The sequence below is a fragment of the Nerophis lumbriciformis genome, linkage group LG25 (assembly GCF_033978685.3).
Source record: "Nerophis lumbriciformis linkage group LG25, RoL_Nlum_v2.1, whole genome shotgun sequence".
Classification (NCBI taxonomy): Eukaryota; Metazoa; Chordata; class Actinopteri; order Syngnathiformes; family Syngnathidae; genus Nerophis; species Nerophis lumbriciformis.
In genome coordinates this window covers 13,495,001-13,514,458 of record NC_084572.2, presented here as the reverse complement: position 1 = coordinate 13,514,458, position 19,458 = coordinate 13,495,001, and the positions used below count along the sequence as shown (strand labels likewise).

General features: G+C 38.7%; 1 protein-coding gene across 1 annotated transcript in view; it reads right to left on the bottom strand.

The window, feature by feature from the left end:
• Window positions 1–737: 737 nt before the first annotated feature.
• Window positions 738–19,458, bottom strand: part of rnf11a (ring finger protein 11a) — a 19,848-nt gene continuing 1,127 nt past the window's right edge. Inside the window, exons 2-3 of the mRNA XM_061983809.1 lie at window positions 9,688–9,860; window positions 738–2,764 (exon numbers count right to left, since the gene is read on the bottom strand). Of these exons, the coding sequence (XP_061839793.1) occupies window positions 2,593–2,764; window positions 9,688–9,860 (345 nt within the window). The 3' untranslated portion in view covers window positions 738–2,592. The remainder of the gene's footprint in view (window positions 2,765–9,687; window positions 9,861–19,458) is intronic.

Genomic DNA, 19,458 nt, shown 5'->3' with positions numbered 1-19,458 from the left:
AAATAAATTAATGATCCATTTAATAACACGTTTTTATATTTAATTTCAATTACAATAAGTCAATGACACATTTAAGTTAATATTTAAAGGTGTACTTATTTATGTATTTAACTTTGTCCTATTTGGCCCTCCAACAATTAAATAAATCATAAAATAATCAATTAAATATTTAACTAATTAATTAAAAAAATCATAAAACTAATTACACCATGAAATCAATAGTAATTTAAATATTGAAATAATTATTTAAATGATTAAAGAACTAAATTTAATTTTACATGAAATGATAATGCCACATATATTAATGTCATTATTCAAAAATGTGTTTTTTATTCAATGATGTCCTATTTGAAACCATTATGTACATGAATTACATGGTGAAATAATCAATTAAATTATTAAATAATTGAACGAATTCTTGTTTTGAGTAAATTGATGACACATTTGATAACACATTTGTGTTGTTTATTCCAATCTTAATGAATGAATGACGCGTTGAAGTTTATGTTGTCCCATTTGACCGTCCATCGAGGACTGTATAGCAGAACAGCGCCCTCTCGTGGCTGGGAAGCAGCACGTAACACCGTGTCCTGATTGCTAATAATTATGTATCGAAGAGCTCATTATCTCATATTATGGGATGTTGGGTATATTATACAGAGAGTGGCTCAAATTGTCCCTGGTCACGTGACTCAATAACTTATAGTCAGTTGTTGTCAAAGAGGCTAAACGTATGGTAGTGGGAACTCATTATCAGCTTTATTAGGATTAAATAAACCTTCCAAAACATTATTTGTACATTTAAATGAAGACATAAAATGACTATTGGTCGCAGCAGCAGCAGCGACGGGTGGGCGAGCAACCCCACCTCACACAAACAAAAGAGTCGGACCTATTTTACTGTGACACAAACGAGAGTGCTGGTGTATGGCTCCCCCTAGTGGACAACTACTGGGAAGTACACGGTCGACATGATTGTACGTCATAAGAATCTTCCTTCAAAGGCACAGAAGAATACAAAACATTCAACTCTGCTGCTGGCAAAAAGCAGACGAAGAAGTGGAAAAGTTATCACTTCGCAGCTTGACAAGTCAACAAAAACTGTCAAACATTGATGAAAAACACAAATGTCAACTAACAAACACCTCAGAGTTATATTGTGAAAACTAACGACAAAGACTCAAAAGATTAACTTTGAAATGTTTTATTCTTTAGGAAAGGAATATTAGAGCCACATTGAAATGAAATAATTATACCTCAAGAATTCAGCAGAAATACTATGACCATGAAATTGTTTTAAAAAGTTAAATGATAATATTACAATTCCTTTCTTAACAAGATGTTGTAACATCATAACAATAGGAGAATGAAAGTGTCATTTTGCGATGAAAATGTTCTTTATATTGAGACAACATTATCATTAAATAAAGACAGGAAGAAATCATAATTTTATAGTTGATCATTTGAAATCAGAAAATGACCAGCAAAAGAGTAGCAATATTAATTACCACAAAAAAAAACCTCAAAACATCATGAAAATAGTAGAACACGTTTAAAAAAATTGCAAAAATAAAACTTTTGATCTTGCAATAACAAATCTGAATATTGTGAAAGACATATTTTTGCATGAATACAAACTGACTTTTTATTGGATATATTAGCATTTTTTTCTTGAAAAGAAATATAATACTCTTGACATTATAGTCCAAAAAAATGTAAGACTATAATTTTACATTTCCATGTGGCCCTAATACTCATTTAAAACAAGAAGAAGCCAATTGTGTAGTTTAATGTGACCCATGTATTCCCCTTAATATAATAAACATTAAAAAAAAACTAATACTAATGTTTTTGTAGCATTATTATTTTCTTTTTCTGAAAGAAATCTAATAAATCTATTTATTCTATACTTGGTACACTTAGATTTTTTATAATGATTACTATTATGATAAATAATACAATTAAATATTCATGTTTTTATAACTTGTCATTATTAGAATTATTACACCATTTTTACAGTTTTGTCACTTTTAAAAACCTAGTAGGATCTTTAAGTTAAGGCTTGGCTGACGGTAAAATAATGACATGTTATTTTATTGTGCTCTTTATGTATAGGATATTAATATTGGGAGACTTTTAATCAATGAATTAGTCATTTAAAGGTTGAATAACCCTTTTGAAGTGAAGTATCTGAACAAAACACTGACATCTTAGTTTTGTGTTATAGCTGACAATATGTAAGTAATACATATTTATTATTGTGCCTAAGGCCAATAAAAGGGCCACACTTTGGATACTATAGCTTACTGTGTCTATGACATATTGCACATGACATGAAAGTAAAGAAGCTCTAACAGTGTCAGTTTCATAAATGGGAAATTATTCTGCTGCTACTTTGCATGATTTGGCACATGACTGTTCTAAGTAAGGCAAAGCGTCCCCCGCCCCCGACCAAGCGGCGACTATAAAGTAGACTTATTTGATGCTTCCTACAGAACACGCGTCACACGTCACATGACCCTGTCTACCTTTCTGGAGCAGCTGGGACAGTTTTGGACTAAGAAAAAGGTGCAGGTACTTGGAGCCGTCGCCTCAGTTGGCTTCGTAGGTGGCGAGCAGCGCGGCGTCCACGGGCTCCATGCAGGAGGGGCAGGTGAAGGAGCGCATGAGCCAGGCGTCGATGCAGTCTGTGTGGTAGATGTGGAGGCAGGGCAAGAACCGGATGGGGTCCCCGTACTCGAAGTCCATCATGCAGATCACACACCTGCGGGAGACAGAAAGAACGAGTGCTCAGTGATAAATGAAGTGTGGCCTTCGCTCTGATAGACGCCACACCGCCAATGAATAAATAAACGCTTGACCTTAAATAAGCACCTTTTATTTTCCTCTCAGGAAATAAAGAATGCACTTTTATTGCCTGATACCACACATACAAAAGCTGGTCAAAGATCCTTTATATAACAGGACCAACTGTGACAATGCTGAGTCAAAGATTGTCTATAGGAGATAAGGGCTCGGCTGTTTTCAACTACTTTCTGCAAAACTGCAGTCAAAGACAATCTATAAGAGAAGTGCGTTGCTGTTTTAGAGATCTATTGGAACAACGATCACGATCCTTATTTGTAAAGATGCTTAAATCCATAAAAAAAATAAAGATCAGTTTAAAAAAAAAATATATATATATATATATATAAAAATTTTTTTTAATCTGTCCTAATAATCAAGCAAATTAGATCCACTATGGACTGGGCTTTCACAATATTATGCTAGACCCACTCGACGTCCATTGCATCCGGTCTCCCCTTGGGGGGGGGGGGGGGAGGGGGGGGGGGGCCACCCACATCTGCGGTCCTCTCCAAGGTTTCTCATTGTCATTCTCAGTGACATCCCACTGGGTTGAGTTTTTCCTTGCCCTGATGTGGGATCTGAACCGAGGATGTCGTGGCTTGTGCATCCCTTCGAGACACTTGTGATTTAGGGCTATATAAATAAACATTGATTGATTGAAATTGTTGATGTAGATCAGGGGTCTCAAACTCAATTTACCTGGGGGCCACTGGATGCAGAAACTAGGTGAGGCTGGGCCGCAAGAAAAGATTTCTTAAAAAAATCTAACCTGCACTTTTTAATGAATTCACCTTCTTTGAATGGCTATCCCGCCCTAGCAACAGCTATAACCAACCCTCCCGATTTTTCCGGGAGACTCCCGAATTTCAGTGCCCCTCCCGAGGCAACCATTCTCCCGAATTTCAGTGCCCCTCCCGAGGCAACCATTCTCCCGAATTTGTCCCGATTTTCACCTGGACAACATTATTAAGGGCGTGCCGTGAAAGCTCTGCCTTTAACGTCCTCTACAACCTGTCGTCGCATCCGCTTTTTCACCATACAAACAGCGTACCGGCCCAGTCACATGTTGTATGGGGCTTCTGCAGACACACGTAAGTGACTGCAAGACATACTTGATCATCAGCCATACAGGTCACACTGAGGGTGGCCGTATAAACAACTTTAACACTGTTACAAATATGCGCCACACTGTGAACCCACACCAAACAAGAATGACAAACACATTTCGGGAGAACATCCGCATCGTAACACAACAGTGGGGTAGCAGGGTTGGGGTGGGGGCGGGGTTTGGTGGTACCTGGGGGTGTATATTGCAACCCGGAAGAGTTAGGGCTGCATGGGATTCTGGGTATTTGTTCTGTTGTGTTTATGTTGTGTTACGGTGCGGATGTTCTCCCGAAATGTGTTTGTCATTCTTGTTTGGTGTGGGTTCACAGTGTGGCGCACATTTGTAAGTAGTGTTAAACTTGTTTATACGGCCACCCTCAGTGTGACCTGTATGGCTGTTGACCAAGTATGTCTTGCAGTCACTTACGCGTGTCTGCAGAAGCCTCATACAACATGTGACTGAGCTGGCATGCTGTTTGTACAGGTTGTAGAGGGCGCTAAAGGCAGTGCCATCACGGCACGCCCTTAATATTGTTGTTATTGTTGTTTGGGTGAAAATCGGCAGACTTTCGAGAGAATGGTTGCCCTGAAATTCGGGAGTCCCCCGGAAAAGTCGGGAGGGTTGGCAAGTATGACGCTGTCAAGCGCCATTCATATAAAACTCGCGGGCCACACTAACATTACATTTTCATATTAAGGTGCGGGCCGCAAAATAACTTGCGGCCCGTGGGCCGCGTGTCTGAGACCCCTGATGTAGATGATCATATCTGCTGTACAGATTTACTTTAGAAAATAGAAGTGTGGGATACTTCTCTTGTTGCCTCATTTGTGTTTGACTTTATTGAATGTTTGGGTAGCATTTTGTTAAACAAAATCAGTTTTCTTTTAAGTTACATAAAAATCATCAGAGCTGTTTGTCTATTTTAAGGAGGAATGTAGTTAATCATAGAACTGGCACCTAATGTTAATGGAAAAGTATTGATTTTGTATCGAGAATCGATTCTGAATCGAGTCGTGTGGTGCCCAAAGATTCACAGCTCTAAAAACAACACTACTAAAATATATGACACGGGTGTCTTTTAGTGTTTTTAAGGACCCATCCATCCATCCATTTTGTACCGCTAGTCCCTACAGCAAAAATTGTTAGTGACATGTCAGGAGTGCTTTGCTGTTTTTAAGGACCTCCTGTGACAATGATGGTCAAATATAACCTAAATGACAGGACAGTTTTGCTGTTTTCAATAACATAAGCAATATTTGTTGGTCAAAGATTGTCTATATGACATGAGTGTTTTGCTGTTTTTAAGAAACTTGTGCAACAACGCTATATAAAGATAGTTTAAATGACAGGATAGGTCAACTCTGCTGTTTTTTAAGAACCTACTGCAACAGCATTGTTATAAGATTATCTCTATATGACGGGAATGCTTTGCTGTTTTTAAGGACTTTGTCAAGTCAGAGATTGTCTATACGCCAGGCGTGTTTTGCTGTTTTAGAGATCCATTGCAGCAACATCAGTCAAAGATCCTTAATGAGTGAAGACGAGAGATGTCCGATAATGGCTTTTTTGCCGATATCCGATATTGTCCAACTCTTAATTACCGATTCCGATATCAACCGATACCGATATATACAGTCGTGGAATTAACACATTATTATGCCTAATTTTGTTGTGATGCCCCGCTGGATGCATTAAACAATGTAACAAGGTTTTCCAAAATAAATCAACTCAAGTTATGGAAAAAAATGCCAACATGGCACTGCCATATTTATTATTGAAGTCACAAAGTGCATTATTTTTTTTAACATGCCTCAAAACAGCAGCTTGGAATTTGGGACATGCATTAGGAGGTTGAGGTGAGCGGGGTTGGGGGGGGGGGAGTGTATATTGTAGCGTCCCGGAAGAGTTAGTGCTGCAAGGGGTTCTGGGTATTTGTTCTGTTGTGTTTATGTTCTCCCGAAATGTGTTTGTCATTCTTGTTTGGTGTGGGTTCACAGTGTGGCGCATATTTGTAACAGTGTTAAAGTTGTTTGTACGGCCACCCTCAGTGTGACCTGTATGGCTGTTGACCAAGTATGAATTGCATTCACTTGTGTGTGTGACAAGCCGTAGATATTTTGTGACTTGGCCGGCACGCAAAGGCAGTGCCTTTAAGGTTTATTGGCGCTCTGTACTTCTCCCTACGTCCGTGTGCACAGCGGCGTTTTAAAAAGTCATACATTTTACTTTTTGAAACCGATAATTTCCGATATTACATTTTAAAGCATTTATCGGCCGATAAAATCGGCAGCCCGATATTATCGGACATCTCTAGTGAAGACTGCTGTTATTTAGGACAGCAAAAATTGCAATTCAAAGATTGTCTATGTGACAGGGGTGTTGTGAGGTTTTTAGGGAGCTATTGCAACAACACTACTAAAAGATGACAGGAGTGCTTTGCAGTTTTCAAGGACCTACTGCAATACTTGCTCATCAAAGATGCTCTTTATGATGAACATGCTGCTGTTTTTTTAAGGACATACAGCACCAATTATTGAACGCATTATTATTCGTGCGTTCGTTACGTCTCATCAAGATTGCTGTAACATATTATTTTGGGGTCTCCCTATGTCTAGCATTAAAAGATTGCAGTTGGTACAAAAGGCGGCTGCTAGACTTTTGACAGGAAGAAGAAAGTTTGATCATATTACGCCTATACTGGCTCACCTGCACTGGCTTCCTGTGCACTTAAGATGCAACATTAAGGTTTCACTACTCATGTATAAAATATTAATCAGTCGAGCTGCATCTTATCTTGTTGATTGTATTGTCCCGGGCAGAAATCTGTGTTCTAAGAACTCCCACTTATTAGTGATTCCCAGAGCCCAAAAAAAGTCAGCGGGCTATAGAGCGTTTTCCATTTGGGTTCCAGTACTATGGAATGCTCTCCTGGTAACAGTTAGAGATGCTACCTCAGTAGAAGCATTTAAGTCCCATCTTACAAGTCATTTGTATACTCTAGCCTTTAGATAGACCCCTTTTTAGATCAGTTGATCTGCCGTCTCTCCTTTCTGCTCTGCCTCCCTCTTATGCGCAGAGAGGTTATCAGGTGGCCACGGAGGAGACGCTAGCTGTTCCAAGTCGGGACCCGGGATGGACCACTCCTCCTTCTCAATTGTGCCCATTGGGTTGAGTTTTTTCTTGCCCTGATGTGGAATTAGGGATTATTTTGTGGGATAAGAGCCGAGGATGACGTTGTGGTTTGTGCAGCCCTTTGAGGCATTTGTGATTAAGGGCTATATAGATAAACTTTGATGGATTGGTTGATTGATTGATACCACTACTCAGAGGTCCACTATATGACATGAGGGCTTAGATTTTTTTTGAATGACCTGCTGTGAAAATGATGGTCAAAGATCATCTAAATGACAGGGGCGCTCTGCTGTTTTTAAGAACCGAACGCAGAATTTGCAAGTCAAAGATAGTCTATATCAAAGGAGTGCTTGGCTGTTTTTAGGGAGTGATTGCAACATCAAGGCAAGGCAAGTTTATTTATAGAGCACAATTCGTACATTAGGCAATTCAAAGTGCTTTACATTACTGTTGCATAAAATTACAAGAAGGCAAATAAAATCATGAATAAAAATAAAATTATGGAACTTAATTTGTCTTTAGTACGAAAGCTATTTTTAACACTGTCAGACAACTGATTTTTTTGCATTGGGATTTTCTTAACTGAATTTGTTTTTACATCAAATTATGCAATTTCACAGAAAACAAATCAGTAGCAAAATTCAGTGTAAAAAATTCAGTGTTTAAACATTCAGTGCAGAAAAACTTGTTGCTTCAAAACACAAGACCCACTTTGGGGGTAAATTAAGACTGATGCAATCGGTCCTGTCTCAGAACCAGCCAATGAGGTGTCAAGTTTGAAGTCACGTGACACATGCCTTGCAAAGCATTAAAAAGGCAGTTAGCTGTGCTACCTGGTGATAATACAACATCATCAATATTTCATTGTGGCTTGTTGGATGTGTCCAGACTATAGAAATTATTCCAATGGTTACAATCTTCACTTTTGAGTAACATACGGGTTACTATGGTAACCATAGGAACTACGTTACAGTAGCTCCATGCAGCCGAGGCAAGAAGCAGAGTGGGCGGGGTTTGTTTACAGAGTAGCAAGCCTGAGGCAACGTGTCAAACAGGCAGATTTCTACAACAAAGTTCTGCAGAAAAGTGATATTATATCGGAATATGTGGTTGCTTTTTTACCTTTTGCATTTATGTTCCGCCATGTTTGTTGCATCTTAGTTATTCTGGCTCGATTAATAAAGACTTCAATTAAGGAGGAGGTCTCTGAAGTAGAGGAAATATTCTTATATTCTCAATATTCAGTGTTTTATTGTTCATAGTTAATATTGTAAATCCCACATGCTATATTTTCATGTATATTCTGAGTGTCTTATTCAGTAAAAAAAACTAAAATTGTATTCCATTTTTGAGATAGTCTGTTGGAACGTTTTTAGTACCAGTCATTATTGTGTGTGTGTTTGTACCATTGTGTGATCAGTTTTTATCCTTTTTTGCAGAATCTTGGCATTTTTTCAAAAGGGACCCAAGCACATATAGCAGAATAAATGGCATGGCCGCATGTAGCGCTGCTTTACTTGCCTCTTTGAAAGAGCCGTGTCACGTGACTTTAAACTTGACACTCCATTGGCTGGTTCTAACACAGGATCGATTGCTTCAGTCTCAATTTCCACGAGGTGGGTCTTGCGTTTTGAAGCAGCACATTTTTCTGCCCTGAATTTTTATACCTTATATTTTAAAACACAGAATTTGTAAAGTTCGGATAATGTAATTGTTAGAATCATTGTATCTAAGTTATCACAAAACTTTGTGTGTCAATGAGTTCCCGACGAGAAGACAAAAGCTGTCTTTGATCCTACCAAGAAGAAGGCTTGTAAAACTCCACCGTGTAGCACGGGAAGCGACATGAAGGTGTTCTGTTTCTTTGATGTATTGTAATCAACAGAAATATATTGTCTTGACCAGAGATCTACAAAGCGAAGAGGAAGCAGGACCTGACTCCCCTCCAGGGACCTCTTTTAGTTTAACTGTTTTACGACCTTTTCTTAGAACTGTTGTAATCAAAGACGATGGCTGTTTACGACCCCCGTCCCTTAGAAACAGCTGTTGCCATGTAATCAGGGAAAGTCCAAATAAAAGAGGAGGCTTACAATCTTTCGCCAGAGCGTGGTGACACTGTACAAAGAGTACAGTCCAGACGTCGCTCCTCAATTGAGCCAAATTTAATTCTGTCTCTTAATTCTGTTTAATTCCTTGCTTCTTGTCTTGTTTAATAGATGTCATCAGTGTTTGAACCTCACAGTAATAAAGACACAATTTAACGTCTATAAGAAATGATCATGAAAATTAATGAATCTAATTAAAATCAAAGAGTGTAGAAAAAATACCATCGTCGGCAACGTTAAATAAAAGTGTTTTCAGCCTGGATTTGAACATAAAAGAGAATAAGGAACTAATTTTAATATTGTGTTGATATTGTTGAACTGTCAATAGCACTCAGCATAAATTTTTTTTTTTAAATGTGCAGTTAATAAATGTGATCGGTATCAGAATTGGTATCGGCCGGTCGATCTCACTCATGGATGATCAGTATCGGAATGGGTGGCATAAAACTCTGATCAGAACATCTCGAGCTGTAGTGAACTATTTCCACAACTCACTCTTTCACTTTGCGGTCGGAAGGGTCAGAGCCCGGGTCAAAGATGCCCCTGGGCAGGTGGTGGATGAGGCCGATACGCTGGGCGATGCGGATCTGCTCTTCCTCGGTCAGCTGACTGGCGGGACGGCTCTCTCCTGGGGTGGGATGGTACACCGGCACAGGCTGAGGGTGCGCCTGGAAAAGATGTATTCATTGGATTATATAAAGTTCATCATTGTGGCTGTTGTAATATTTATTGAACAATAGAAATGGGGCATGCGCGAACAAATCATTTATTTTGAATGGCTCTTTTAAGTGCATGATGAGTACCGCTTCACAGTTGCGAGCCGTTTATTATGTCCTTATTTTATTCCAGTCTTATTTATACTTTTTATAAACATATATACATTTTATTCTTAATTACTACGCGTTTATTTTTTCTGTATCGTTAAAGTGCTCTTGTGCTACAAAAGTCTTAAATTCAAAATAGTGACGTCCCTGTCAAAGCACGGGGGTATGGAACCATATGTTGGAATGTTTACAATTAAAACACAACAAACATAAAAATACAGTCAACATTTCAGAATAATTCCTAACAATAGTGTAATAATAATCCCTGGTTTATCGCTGTTAATTGGTTCCGGACATGACCGCGATAAATGCAATTCCGCAAATTAAGAACCATAAATAAAAATCAGTTTCATAGCTAGAGCAATGCAAACAATACATTTTTCAACATTATGAGAGCCCTGTAGACATGAAATAACACCCTTTAGTCACCTTTACACTCTTTTAATCCATGATAGTAATGCTGTCTGAGGCTGAGCTAGGGCTGGGCCGATAAAACAATATCAATATATCTCAATAGACATGTAATAGATATCAATAAAAAATTTGACTTATTGATATGTAAATATATATCATTTTTTTCCTTTGGTCGGAAGAAACCGGAAAGAATGAAGCATGGTTGTTTGCCTGAACAAAGGCACTTGCAGTCTGGTAAACTAGCAGGAAGGCTAACAGGAAGGTTAGCAGAAAGGCGAGCAGGAAATGATCAGTGAGCAATGGGAGGGACACGCTTAACAGCCATTCGCATAACAGTATCAACTATCAAGTTGGGTTGTGCCGTCTTGCTGTGTCGCTGTTTATTCTCTGCACGGAGTGAGAAGAGAAATTAAAAATTGTCAATAAAACAGGAAAGGTCATCTCGACAGTATGCCAGTTTTTGGATCCTTTTTTAAAAAACAGACCATAGTCCTTCGCGACGCTCATCTTTTTTTTTCAACCCTCATAACAAATGTGCTGCTTTAAAGTCCTTCCTGAAAACGTTCAGTTTTGGTTGATTTTGGCAGTGCCAGTGGACCAAAGTGGTAGTGTTTTGCCTGAAGGAAGACCACATTTCCCATGAGGACGAGCGCACATGGCGTCAAACTGACATGATAATACCACATTAATAGAGATATCCGATATTCCGATATTGTCCAACTCTTAATTACAGATTCCGATATCAACCGATACCGATATATACAGTCGTGGAATTAACACATTATTATGCCTAATTTTGTTGTGATGCCCCGCTGGATGCATTAAACAATGTAACAAGGTTTTCCAAAATAAATTAACTCAAGTTATGGAAAAAAAATGCCAACATGGCACTGCCATATTTATTATTGAAGTCACAAAGTGCATTATTTTTTTTAACATGCCTCAAAACAGCAGCTTGGAATTTGGGACATGCTCTCCCTGAGAGAGCATGAGGAGGTTGAGGTGGGCGGGGTTGGAGTGGCGGGGTTGAGGTGAGGGGGGTAGGGGGTAGCGGGGGGTGTAAATTGTAGCGTCCCAGAAGAGTTAGTGCTGCAAGGGGTTCTGGGTATTTGTTCTGTTGTGTTTATGTTGTGTTATGATGTGGCTGTTCTCCCGAAATGTGTTTGTCATTCTTGTTTGGTGTGGGTTCACAGTGTGGCGCATATTTGTAACAGTGTTAAAGTTGTTTATACGGCCAACCTCAGTGTGACCTGTATGGCTGTTCACCAAGTATGCCTTGCATTCACTTGTGTGTGTGAAAAGCCGTAGATATTGTGTGACTGGGCCGGCACGCAAAGGCAGTGCCTTAAAAGTTTATTGGCGCTCTGTACTTTTCACCACGTCCGTGTACACAGTGGCGTTTTAAACAGTCATAAATGTTAGTTTTTGAAACCAATACTGATAATTTTGAAGCCGATACCGATAATTTCCGATATTACATTTTAAAGCATTTATCGGTCGATAATATCGGCCGTCCGATATCATCGGACATCTCTAACAATAATTCAGTATTACTGATCTTTCCACAGTAGGAACCTACATATTTTACTCAAACTTTATATTTGCGGTTTGCAGTCATCGCATTGTTTTTTCTTTATACACTGCTTTTGAGTATGTTGCGTGGCTGGTCGTGTCAGTGTGGAACTGCCAACTATCAAACTATTGCTACCATGCACATTTCCGATAGCTAACATTAGCATGATCATTTTGATTTGAGCATGGAAAGTTACTTACAAGTCCAGCAGGAACAGATCCAAGGCAGCATCAGTCGGAAGTCCCTATTCATCTTTGAGCTCACGCCAGCGAATGAAAGCAAGGCCTATGTTGATCCTTGACTGTCCTTTTATCCGGGTCGCCTCCCTTTTTCTTATTTTTTTCTCCTGAGGCAAAACTTTTTGTTTCTTTAGTTGTTTTACAGCTTCTGCCGGGATAACAGTAATTGCACTGAGGTGTTCTATTTCTTCTTCTATTAGTGTTTTGGTGGCACGCAGGCGTTCACTGCGACTTCCGTCTTTTTAACGAATGGGGAAAGAGGGAGTGATGTAAGCTATAAAGCAAGTCAGTACATTTGCAGTTTTTTTGTGTGGCAGGGTTCCCTCCTCAAAGTTGCTAAGTGCCAGTAAAAGCGATACAGACCCCCTCAGGCCATGCCAGAGGTATCATTTCAAATGTTATAAAAATATTTTACGAAGATTGAAAAGTTACTTAGTGCTGCTTTAAAATAATAGTTTGGTCAAGTAATATTTAAATAATAGATACTGCATAACATACATTAATGTTCATACTTAAATAAGATTAACAGACCAAATTAAATGTTACAAAGTCATGTAACTTCCTGGCAGTAAACCTGCAAACAATTGTTCTTCTCAGGTTTTTCTATGTTAATATTTTCTACTTTGCACTATTTTGTTACACTTTCTTAAGCATTTATTACGTATTCCTTATTTTTGCGCCTTAATTTAAAGAGGTTATTGTTAAGTATTTACTGTGATTTTAGAATTTTAATTGACATTGATTGAGTATTTTCCATGGTTGTGTTGACTTTCCTTTTCCTTTCTGCCTTGATGGCTGAGGGGATCATAATCAGAGGAAGGTTACATTTCAAATACAACATTTTAACATTTAATTTTTTTTTTCCTGGTCCATATTTTGTATAGGTCATAAAAAATATCAGTAATTATCGATATCGACCAATTTAAAAAAACTTATATTGTGATACAGTTTTCAGCCATATTGCCCAGCCCAAGGCTGAGCCAATCAGTGGCCCCGATACTGAACAGCGCGCTCTGGTTCGTTTGGTCTCATCTAGTGTCCGATACTACAAAACCAGGGTTTCCCCATAATGTATTTGATTGTGGCGGTGCACCACGGCAATATATTAGCCGTCAGACCTTAAAAGTTTTTTTTTTTTATGTGAAAACAAAATAAAGTAATATAATGTAGTGTAGCGTCCAGAAACACACAAAGTCGGACGCTCTTTTTAGTTTTTAATGCCAATATTATGCTAACAACGGGCGAAATTCCAACAAGTATTTCCTCCGCAGTGTTGGCGTTAACGCACTTTTTGTGTCTTTTTACGCATTGAAATCAGAAAGGACGTGCATTTTCTAAGTGCACGCAGAGTTTTTTTAAGTTTTTTTACCGACCCTGCTTTCTCTGGGTCAAAACTCCAGTTTGCTTGTTTGTTTGTTTTTATCGATTATCGCTTTCCGCTGGTGTTTTGTTTTGTTTATTGTGACGGTGCGCTCTTATCACGCCGTCACTTGAGGACCGGCACGTCTCTCTCTCTCTCTGAGCAAGCGCGCTGTCACAAAGACAATGTCAGTGTCGTGACTTGGAGAAGATAACCGGGTCAAATTCCGTCCCTATTTATTGCATTTTTATTGCTTGTTACAATGTTGACTAATAAAACAAAGCTGTTTTTTTTTCTTTAAACTGTCATTGCTCATAATATTGAATCAAAATCAATGTTTTTATGAATGATTGACCTATCCAAGGCTCCGATTACTTAGCTGCATCTAAGCCATACATCACCAAGTCCAATGCAAAGCGTGGGATGCAGTGGTGTAAAGCACGTCGCCACTGGACTCTAGAGCAGTGGAGACGCCTTCTCTGGAGTGATGAATCACACTTTTCCATCTGGCAATCTGATGGACGAGTCTGGGTTTGGAAGTTGCCAGGAGAACACTACATTTCAGACTGCATTGTGCCGAGTGTGAAATTTGGTGGAGGGGGAATTATGTTGTTTTTTATGATTTGGGCTTGGCCCCTTAGTTCCAGTGAAAGGAACTTAGAATGCTCCAGGATACCAAAACATTTTGGACAATTCCATGCTCCCAACCTTGTGGGAACAGTTTGGAGCGGGCCCCTTCCTCTTCCAACATGACTGTGCACCAGTGCACAAAGCAAGGTTCATAAAGACATGGATGACAGAGTCTGGTGTGGATGAACTTGACTGGCCTGCACAGAGTCCTGACCTGAACCCGATAGAACACCTTTGGGATGAATTAGAACGGAGACTGAGAGCCAGGCCTTCTCGACCAACATCACCAATGCCCTTTTGGAAGAATGGTGGAAAATTCCAATAAACACAGTCCGCAACCTTGTGGACAGCCTTTCCAGAAGAGTTGAAGCTGTAATAGCTGTAAAAGGTGGACCGACATCATATTGAACCCTATGGGTTAAGAATTGATTGATTTAAACTTTTATCAGTAGATTGCACAGTACAGTACATATTCCGTACAATTGACCACTAAATGGTAACACCCGAATAAGTTTTTCAACTTGTTTAAGTCGGGGTTAATCAATTCATGGTACAAATATATACTATCAGCATAATACAGTCATCACACAAGTTAATCATCAGAGTATATGAATGGGATGGCACTTCAAGTTCATATGTGAGTCAAGGCAGGTGGCCAAATACTTTTGGCAATATAGTGTATCTGGCAATCTAAGGTAAACCCTGAATACTTCCGTCCATTTTCTACCGCGTGTTCCTCTCTATAATACTATAATATCTTTACTTCATTTAAAAAAGTTAAAGTACCAATGATTGTCACACACACACTAGGTGTGGCAAAATTATTCTCTGCATTTGACCCATCACCCTTGATCGCCCCCTGGGAGATGAGGGGAGCAGTGAGCAGCAGCGGTGGCCGCGCCCGGGAATAATTTTTGGTGATTTAACCCCCAATTCCATCCTTATCCATTTTTATGCTCGAAAATGCTGAATTCATGGCAAAAATGTAAAACGTGCTTAAAAACCCTAAAAGCTGCAATATTTGAAGTGAGTGTTTCCTAGATGAAAAAAAAACAGTTTTAAAATAAAGAATAACGAGCCTGTCTTTTGAAAGAAACAGCTCAAGTGCTGGCTCCCAGCAAAGAGTAAATGAAACCAAATTTGTAGGTACAATGATTTATGATAAATTGAACTGGGAATCTCATGTAAAAAAATATACAACATAAAGTAGCAAGAAACACGTCAACAATGAATAAAGAAAAACGTGTTCTAGACCAAAAATCACTTCATATTCTCTACTGCTCACTAGTGTTACCATATATGAGTTATTGTGCAGAAATATGGGGAAATAACTACAAAAGTACACTTCATTCATTAACCATGTTACAAAAAAGATCAGTTGAATAATACATAATGTTGGATATAGAGAACATACAAACCCTTTATTTATTGAATCAAAAATATTGAAATTCCACGACATAGTGAATTTGCAAACAGCTAAAATTATGTACAAAGCAAACTATAACCTGCTACCCAAGAATATACAACGAAAGAGGAGAAATATAATCGTAGAGAAAAATTTAATTTAAAACATTTGTACGCACGTGCAACACTTAAGACCTTCAGTATATCAGTATGTGGAATTAAATTATGGAATGGATTAAGCAAAGAAATCAAACAATGTACTAATATGATCCACTTCAAGAAACTCTTCAAACTTAAAGTGTTTACAAAGTACAAAGAAGAAGAACCATGATAAACATTCTGAATTTATTTCATCCATCCATTCATTTTCAAGATAATCTTACTCATCTCACCATATGAAATATAACTTACTTCACCAATTATTATTTATTCGTTTATTTTTATTGTTATTACTTATGGAGTATATTGTGAATAAATTGAGAACAGGAAGTGAACAAAAGTTTTAGCAACTGCTATGTAAAGGAAAAGGGGTAGGATTAAATAAGCTCTGCTTTTTCCTACTCCTTTTCGAACATGTTGAATAGAGCTAGTGTACCGTGAGATACAGTCTGGTGTAGGGATGTCCCGATCCAGGTTTTTGCACTTCCGATCCGATACCGATATTGTTTTTGCACTTCTGATCCGATACCGACCGATACCGATACTGACCGATACTGGCCTATCCGAGCATGTATTAAAGTTTAAAGTTATTTAGCCTACTTAGTTGTCAGAATCATGTTGAAAGGGGTTTTAGTACTCTTGATAACAACTAGCCAGCTGAATTAGGGGAGTTTGAATAATACACAATGGTTGGTAACAAGAAACTGACCTGTTTATTCAAGGATAAACACAAAATAGACAAAATTATACATGACAAACAGAAATGGCATCATTGAAACTAGGGCTGGGCGATATGGCCTTTTTTTAATATTGCGATACACGATATATATCTCGATATTTTGCCTCAGCCTTGAATGAACACTTGATGCATATAATCACAGCAGTATGATGATTCTATGTGTTTTGATTGATTGATTGAGACTTTTATTAGTAGGTTGCACAGTGAAGTACATATTCCGTACAATTGACCACTAAATGGTAACACCCGAATAAGTTTTTCAACTTGTTTAAGTCGGGGTCCACTTAAAATTGATTCATGATACAGATATATACTATCAGATATATACTATCATCATACAAGATAATCACATTGAATTATTTACATTATTTATAATCCAGGGTTTGGAGGGGGGCGCTGGATGTAAGTGTCAAAAAGACAGCCAAAAGAGTTTGATATGAGAATAAATCTAAAGTTAAAATATAGGGTAGAAATGCACCCATTTGCAGGAAATGTAGTCTTGATTTTCAAAATTGTCTTTCAAGGCTTGCATGTCTACATTAAAACATTCTTCTTCATACTGCATTAATATATGCTACTTTTAAACTTTCATGCAGAGAAGGAAATCACAACTAAAAAAATCACTAATTTTTTCATACGGTGTTGATGTGGAAATGTTTGCCTCGGCATTTTGTGTGGCACCGAATGGAGATAAGCGTCTCGACAGACGTTACAATATTTGAACATTGATGACGAAAACTGTTTTCTCTGTCGTGTCCGTGTGTCGAAAATTGTTATGCGCTTATTTTTTTATTTGATTTTGTGCGTGGCATATAATTGCTATGCGCAGAAGACGTTTGAGCAGTGCGTAATTGCACAAGCGCGCAACTTAGAGAGAACGTTGGTCACACGGCTGCGCTAGCATCACAGCTAACGTTAGCCATGCTGCTACCTCTCTGCTGGGAGAGGACGTATACGTATGTGACGTATGACGTGACAGTATGTGACGTGTGTAAGAAGGTGCGCTTGCTGTCTGTGAGAGGGAGACACAGGAAAGAGTGAGAAGAGCCTGTCGTGTAATGCCAGCATCTAAAAGCAACTGCGTGAGAATCCACAGACCTGTGGATGTGTTGAAGGTGTGCTGGAAAATGCGGAACGGAAATAAGGGAGCAGCAGAAAAGTGGAATGTATTATTTAAATAGGTGCGTTGGAAAACACGGAGCAGAGTTTTTTTTTTACTGGATCTGGATCGGCATTTTCCCATGCCTTGCCGATACGCAATTTATGGCAAATATCGGCGGCCGATCCGATCCAAATATTGGATCGGGACATCCCTAGTCTGGTGTGCTGTGGGAAATTATGTAATTTCACCTACCTCGATTAAAAGTATTTTTTGCAAACCAGTAGTTATAATCCGCAAATAATGTGCCGTTGTTGAGTGTCGGTGCTGTCTAGAGCTCGGCAGAGTAACCGTGTAATACTCTTCCATATCAGTAGGTGGCAGCCGGTAGCTAATTGCTTTGTAGATGTCGGGAACGACGACAATGGTTTGCCGTGATCCCAATATGCAGAAGACAGCGGAAGGCAGTGTGCAGGTAAAGCAAAAAATAAACAAAAGGTGAGTGCTGCTAAGAAAAGGCATTGAAGCTTCGGGAAGGTTATGCAGAACTAAACTAAAACTGAACTGACTGCAAAGGTTAAAAAAAAAACAGAATGCTGGACGACAGCAAATACTTACGCGTGTGGAGCAGAGACGGGGTCCACAAAGTACATCCGTACATGACATGACAATCAACAATGTCCCCACAAAGAAGGATAGCGTCCGCACAACTTAAATAGTCTTGATTGCTAAAACAAAGCAGATGTGGGGAATAGCGCTCAAAGGAAGACATGAAACTGCTACAGGAAAATTCCTACAAAACAGAAAAAAGCGAGCGCAAGACAAGAACTAAAACACTACACACAGGAAAACACCCAAAAACTCAAAGTAAGTCACGGTGTGATGTGACAGGTGGTGACAGCACACCTACTTAGAGACAAGAGCTATAGTGATGCATGGTTGGTTATTAGGAGTGTGGGAAAAAAATCGATTTGAATTCAAATCGCGATTCTCATGTTGTGCGATTCAGAATCGATTGTCATTTTTAAAAAATCGATTTTTTTATTTTTATTAATCAATCCAACAAAACAATACACAGCAATACCATAACAATTCAATCCAATTCCAAAACCAAACCCGACCCAGCAACACTCAGAACTGCAATAAACAGAGCAATTGAGGAGACACAAACACGACACAGAACAACTCAAAAGTAGTGAAACAAAAATTAATATTATCAACAACAGTATCAATATTAGTTACAATTTCAACATAGCAGGATTAAAAATCCCTCATTGACATTATCATTAGACATTTATAAAAATTAAAAAAAGAAGAAGAATAGTGTGACAGTGGCTTACACTTGCATCGCATCTCATAAGCTTGACAACACACTGTGTCCAATATTTTCACAAAGATAAAATAAGTCACATTTTTGGTTCATTTAATAGTTAAAACAAATTTACATTATTGCAATCAGTTGATAAAACATTGTCCTTTACAATTATAAAAGCTTTTTACAAAAATCTACTACTCTGCTCTGCGATGAGGTGGCGACTTGTCCAGGGTGTACCCCGCCTTCCGCCCGATTGTAGCTGAGATAGGCTCCAGCGCCCCCCGCGATCCCGAAGGGAATAAGCGGTAGAAAATGGATGGATGGATACTACTCTGCTTGCATGTCAGCAGACTGGGGTAGATCCTGCTGAAATCCTATGTATTGAATGAATAGAGAATCCTTTTGAATCGGGGAAAAAATTGTTTTTGAATCGAGAATCGTGTTGAATTGAAGAAAAAAAAATCGATTTTGAATCGAATCGTGACCCCAAGAATCGATATTGAATCGAAT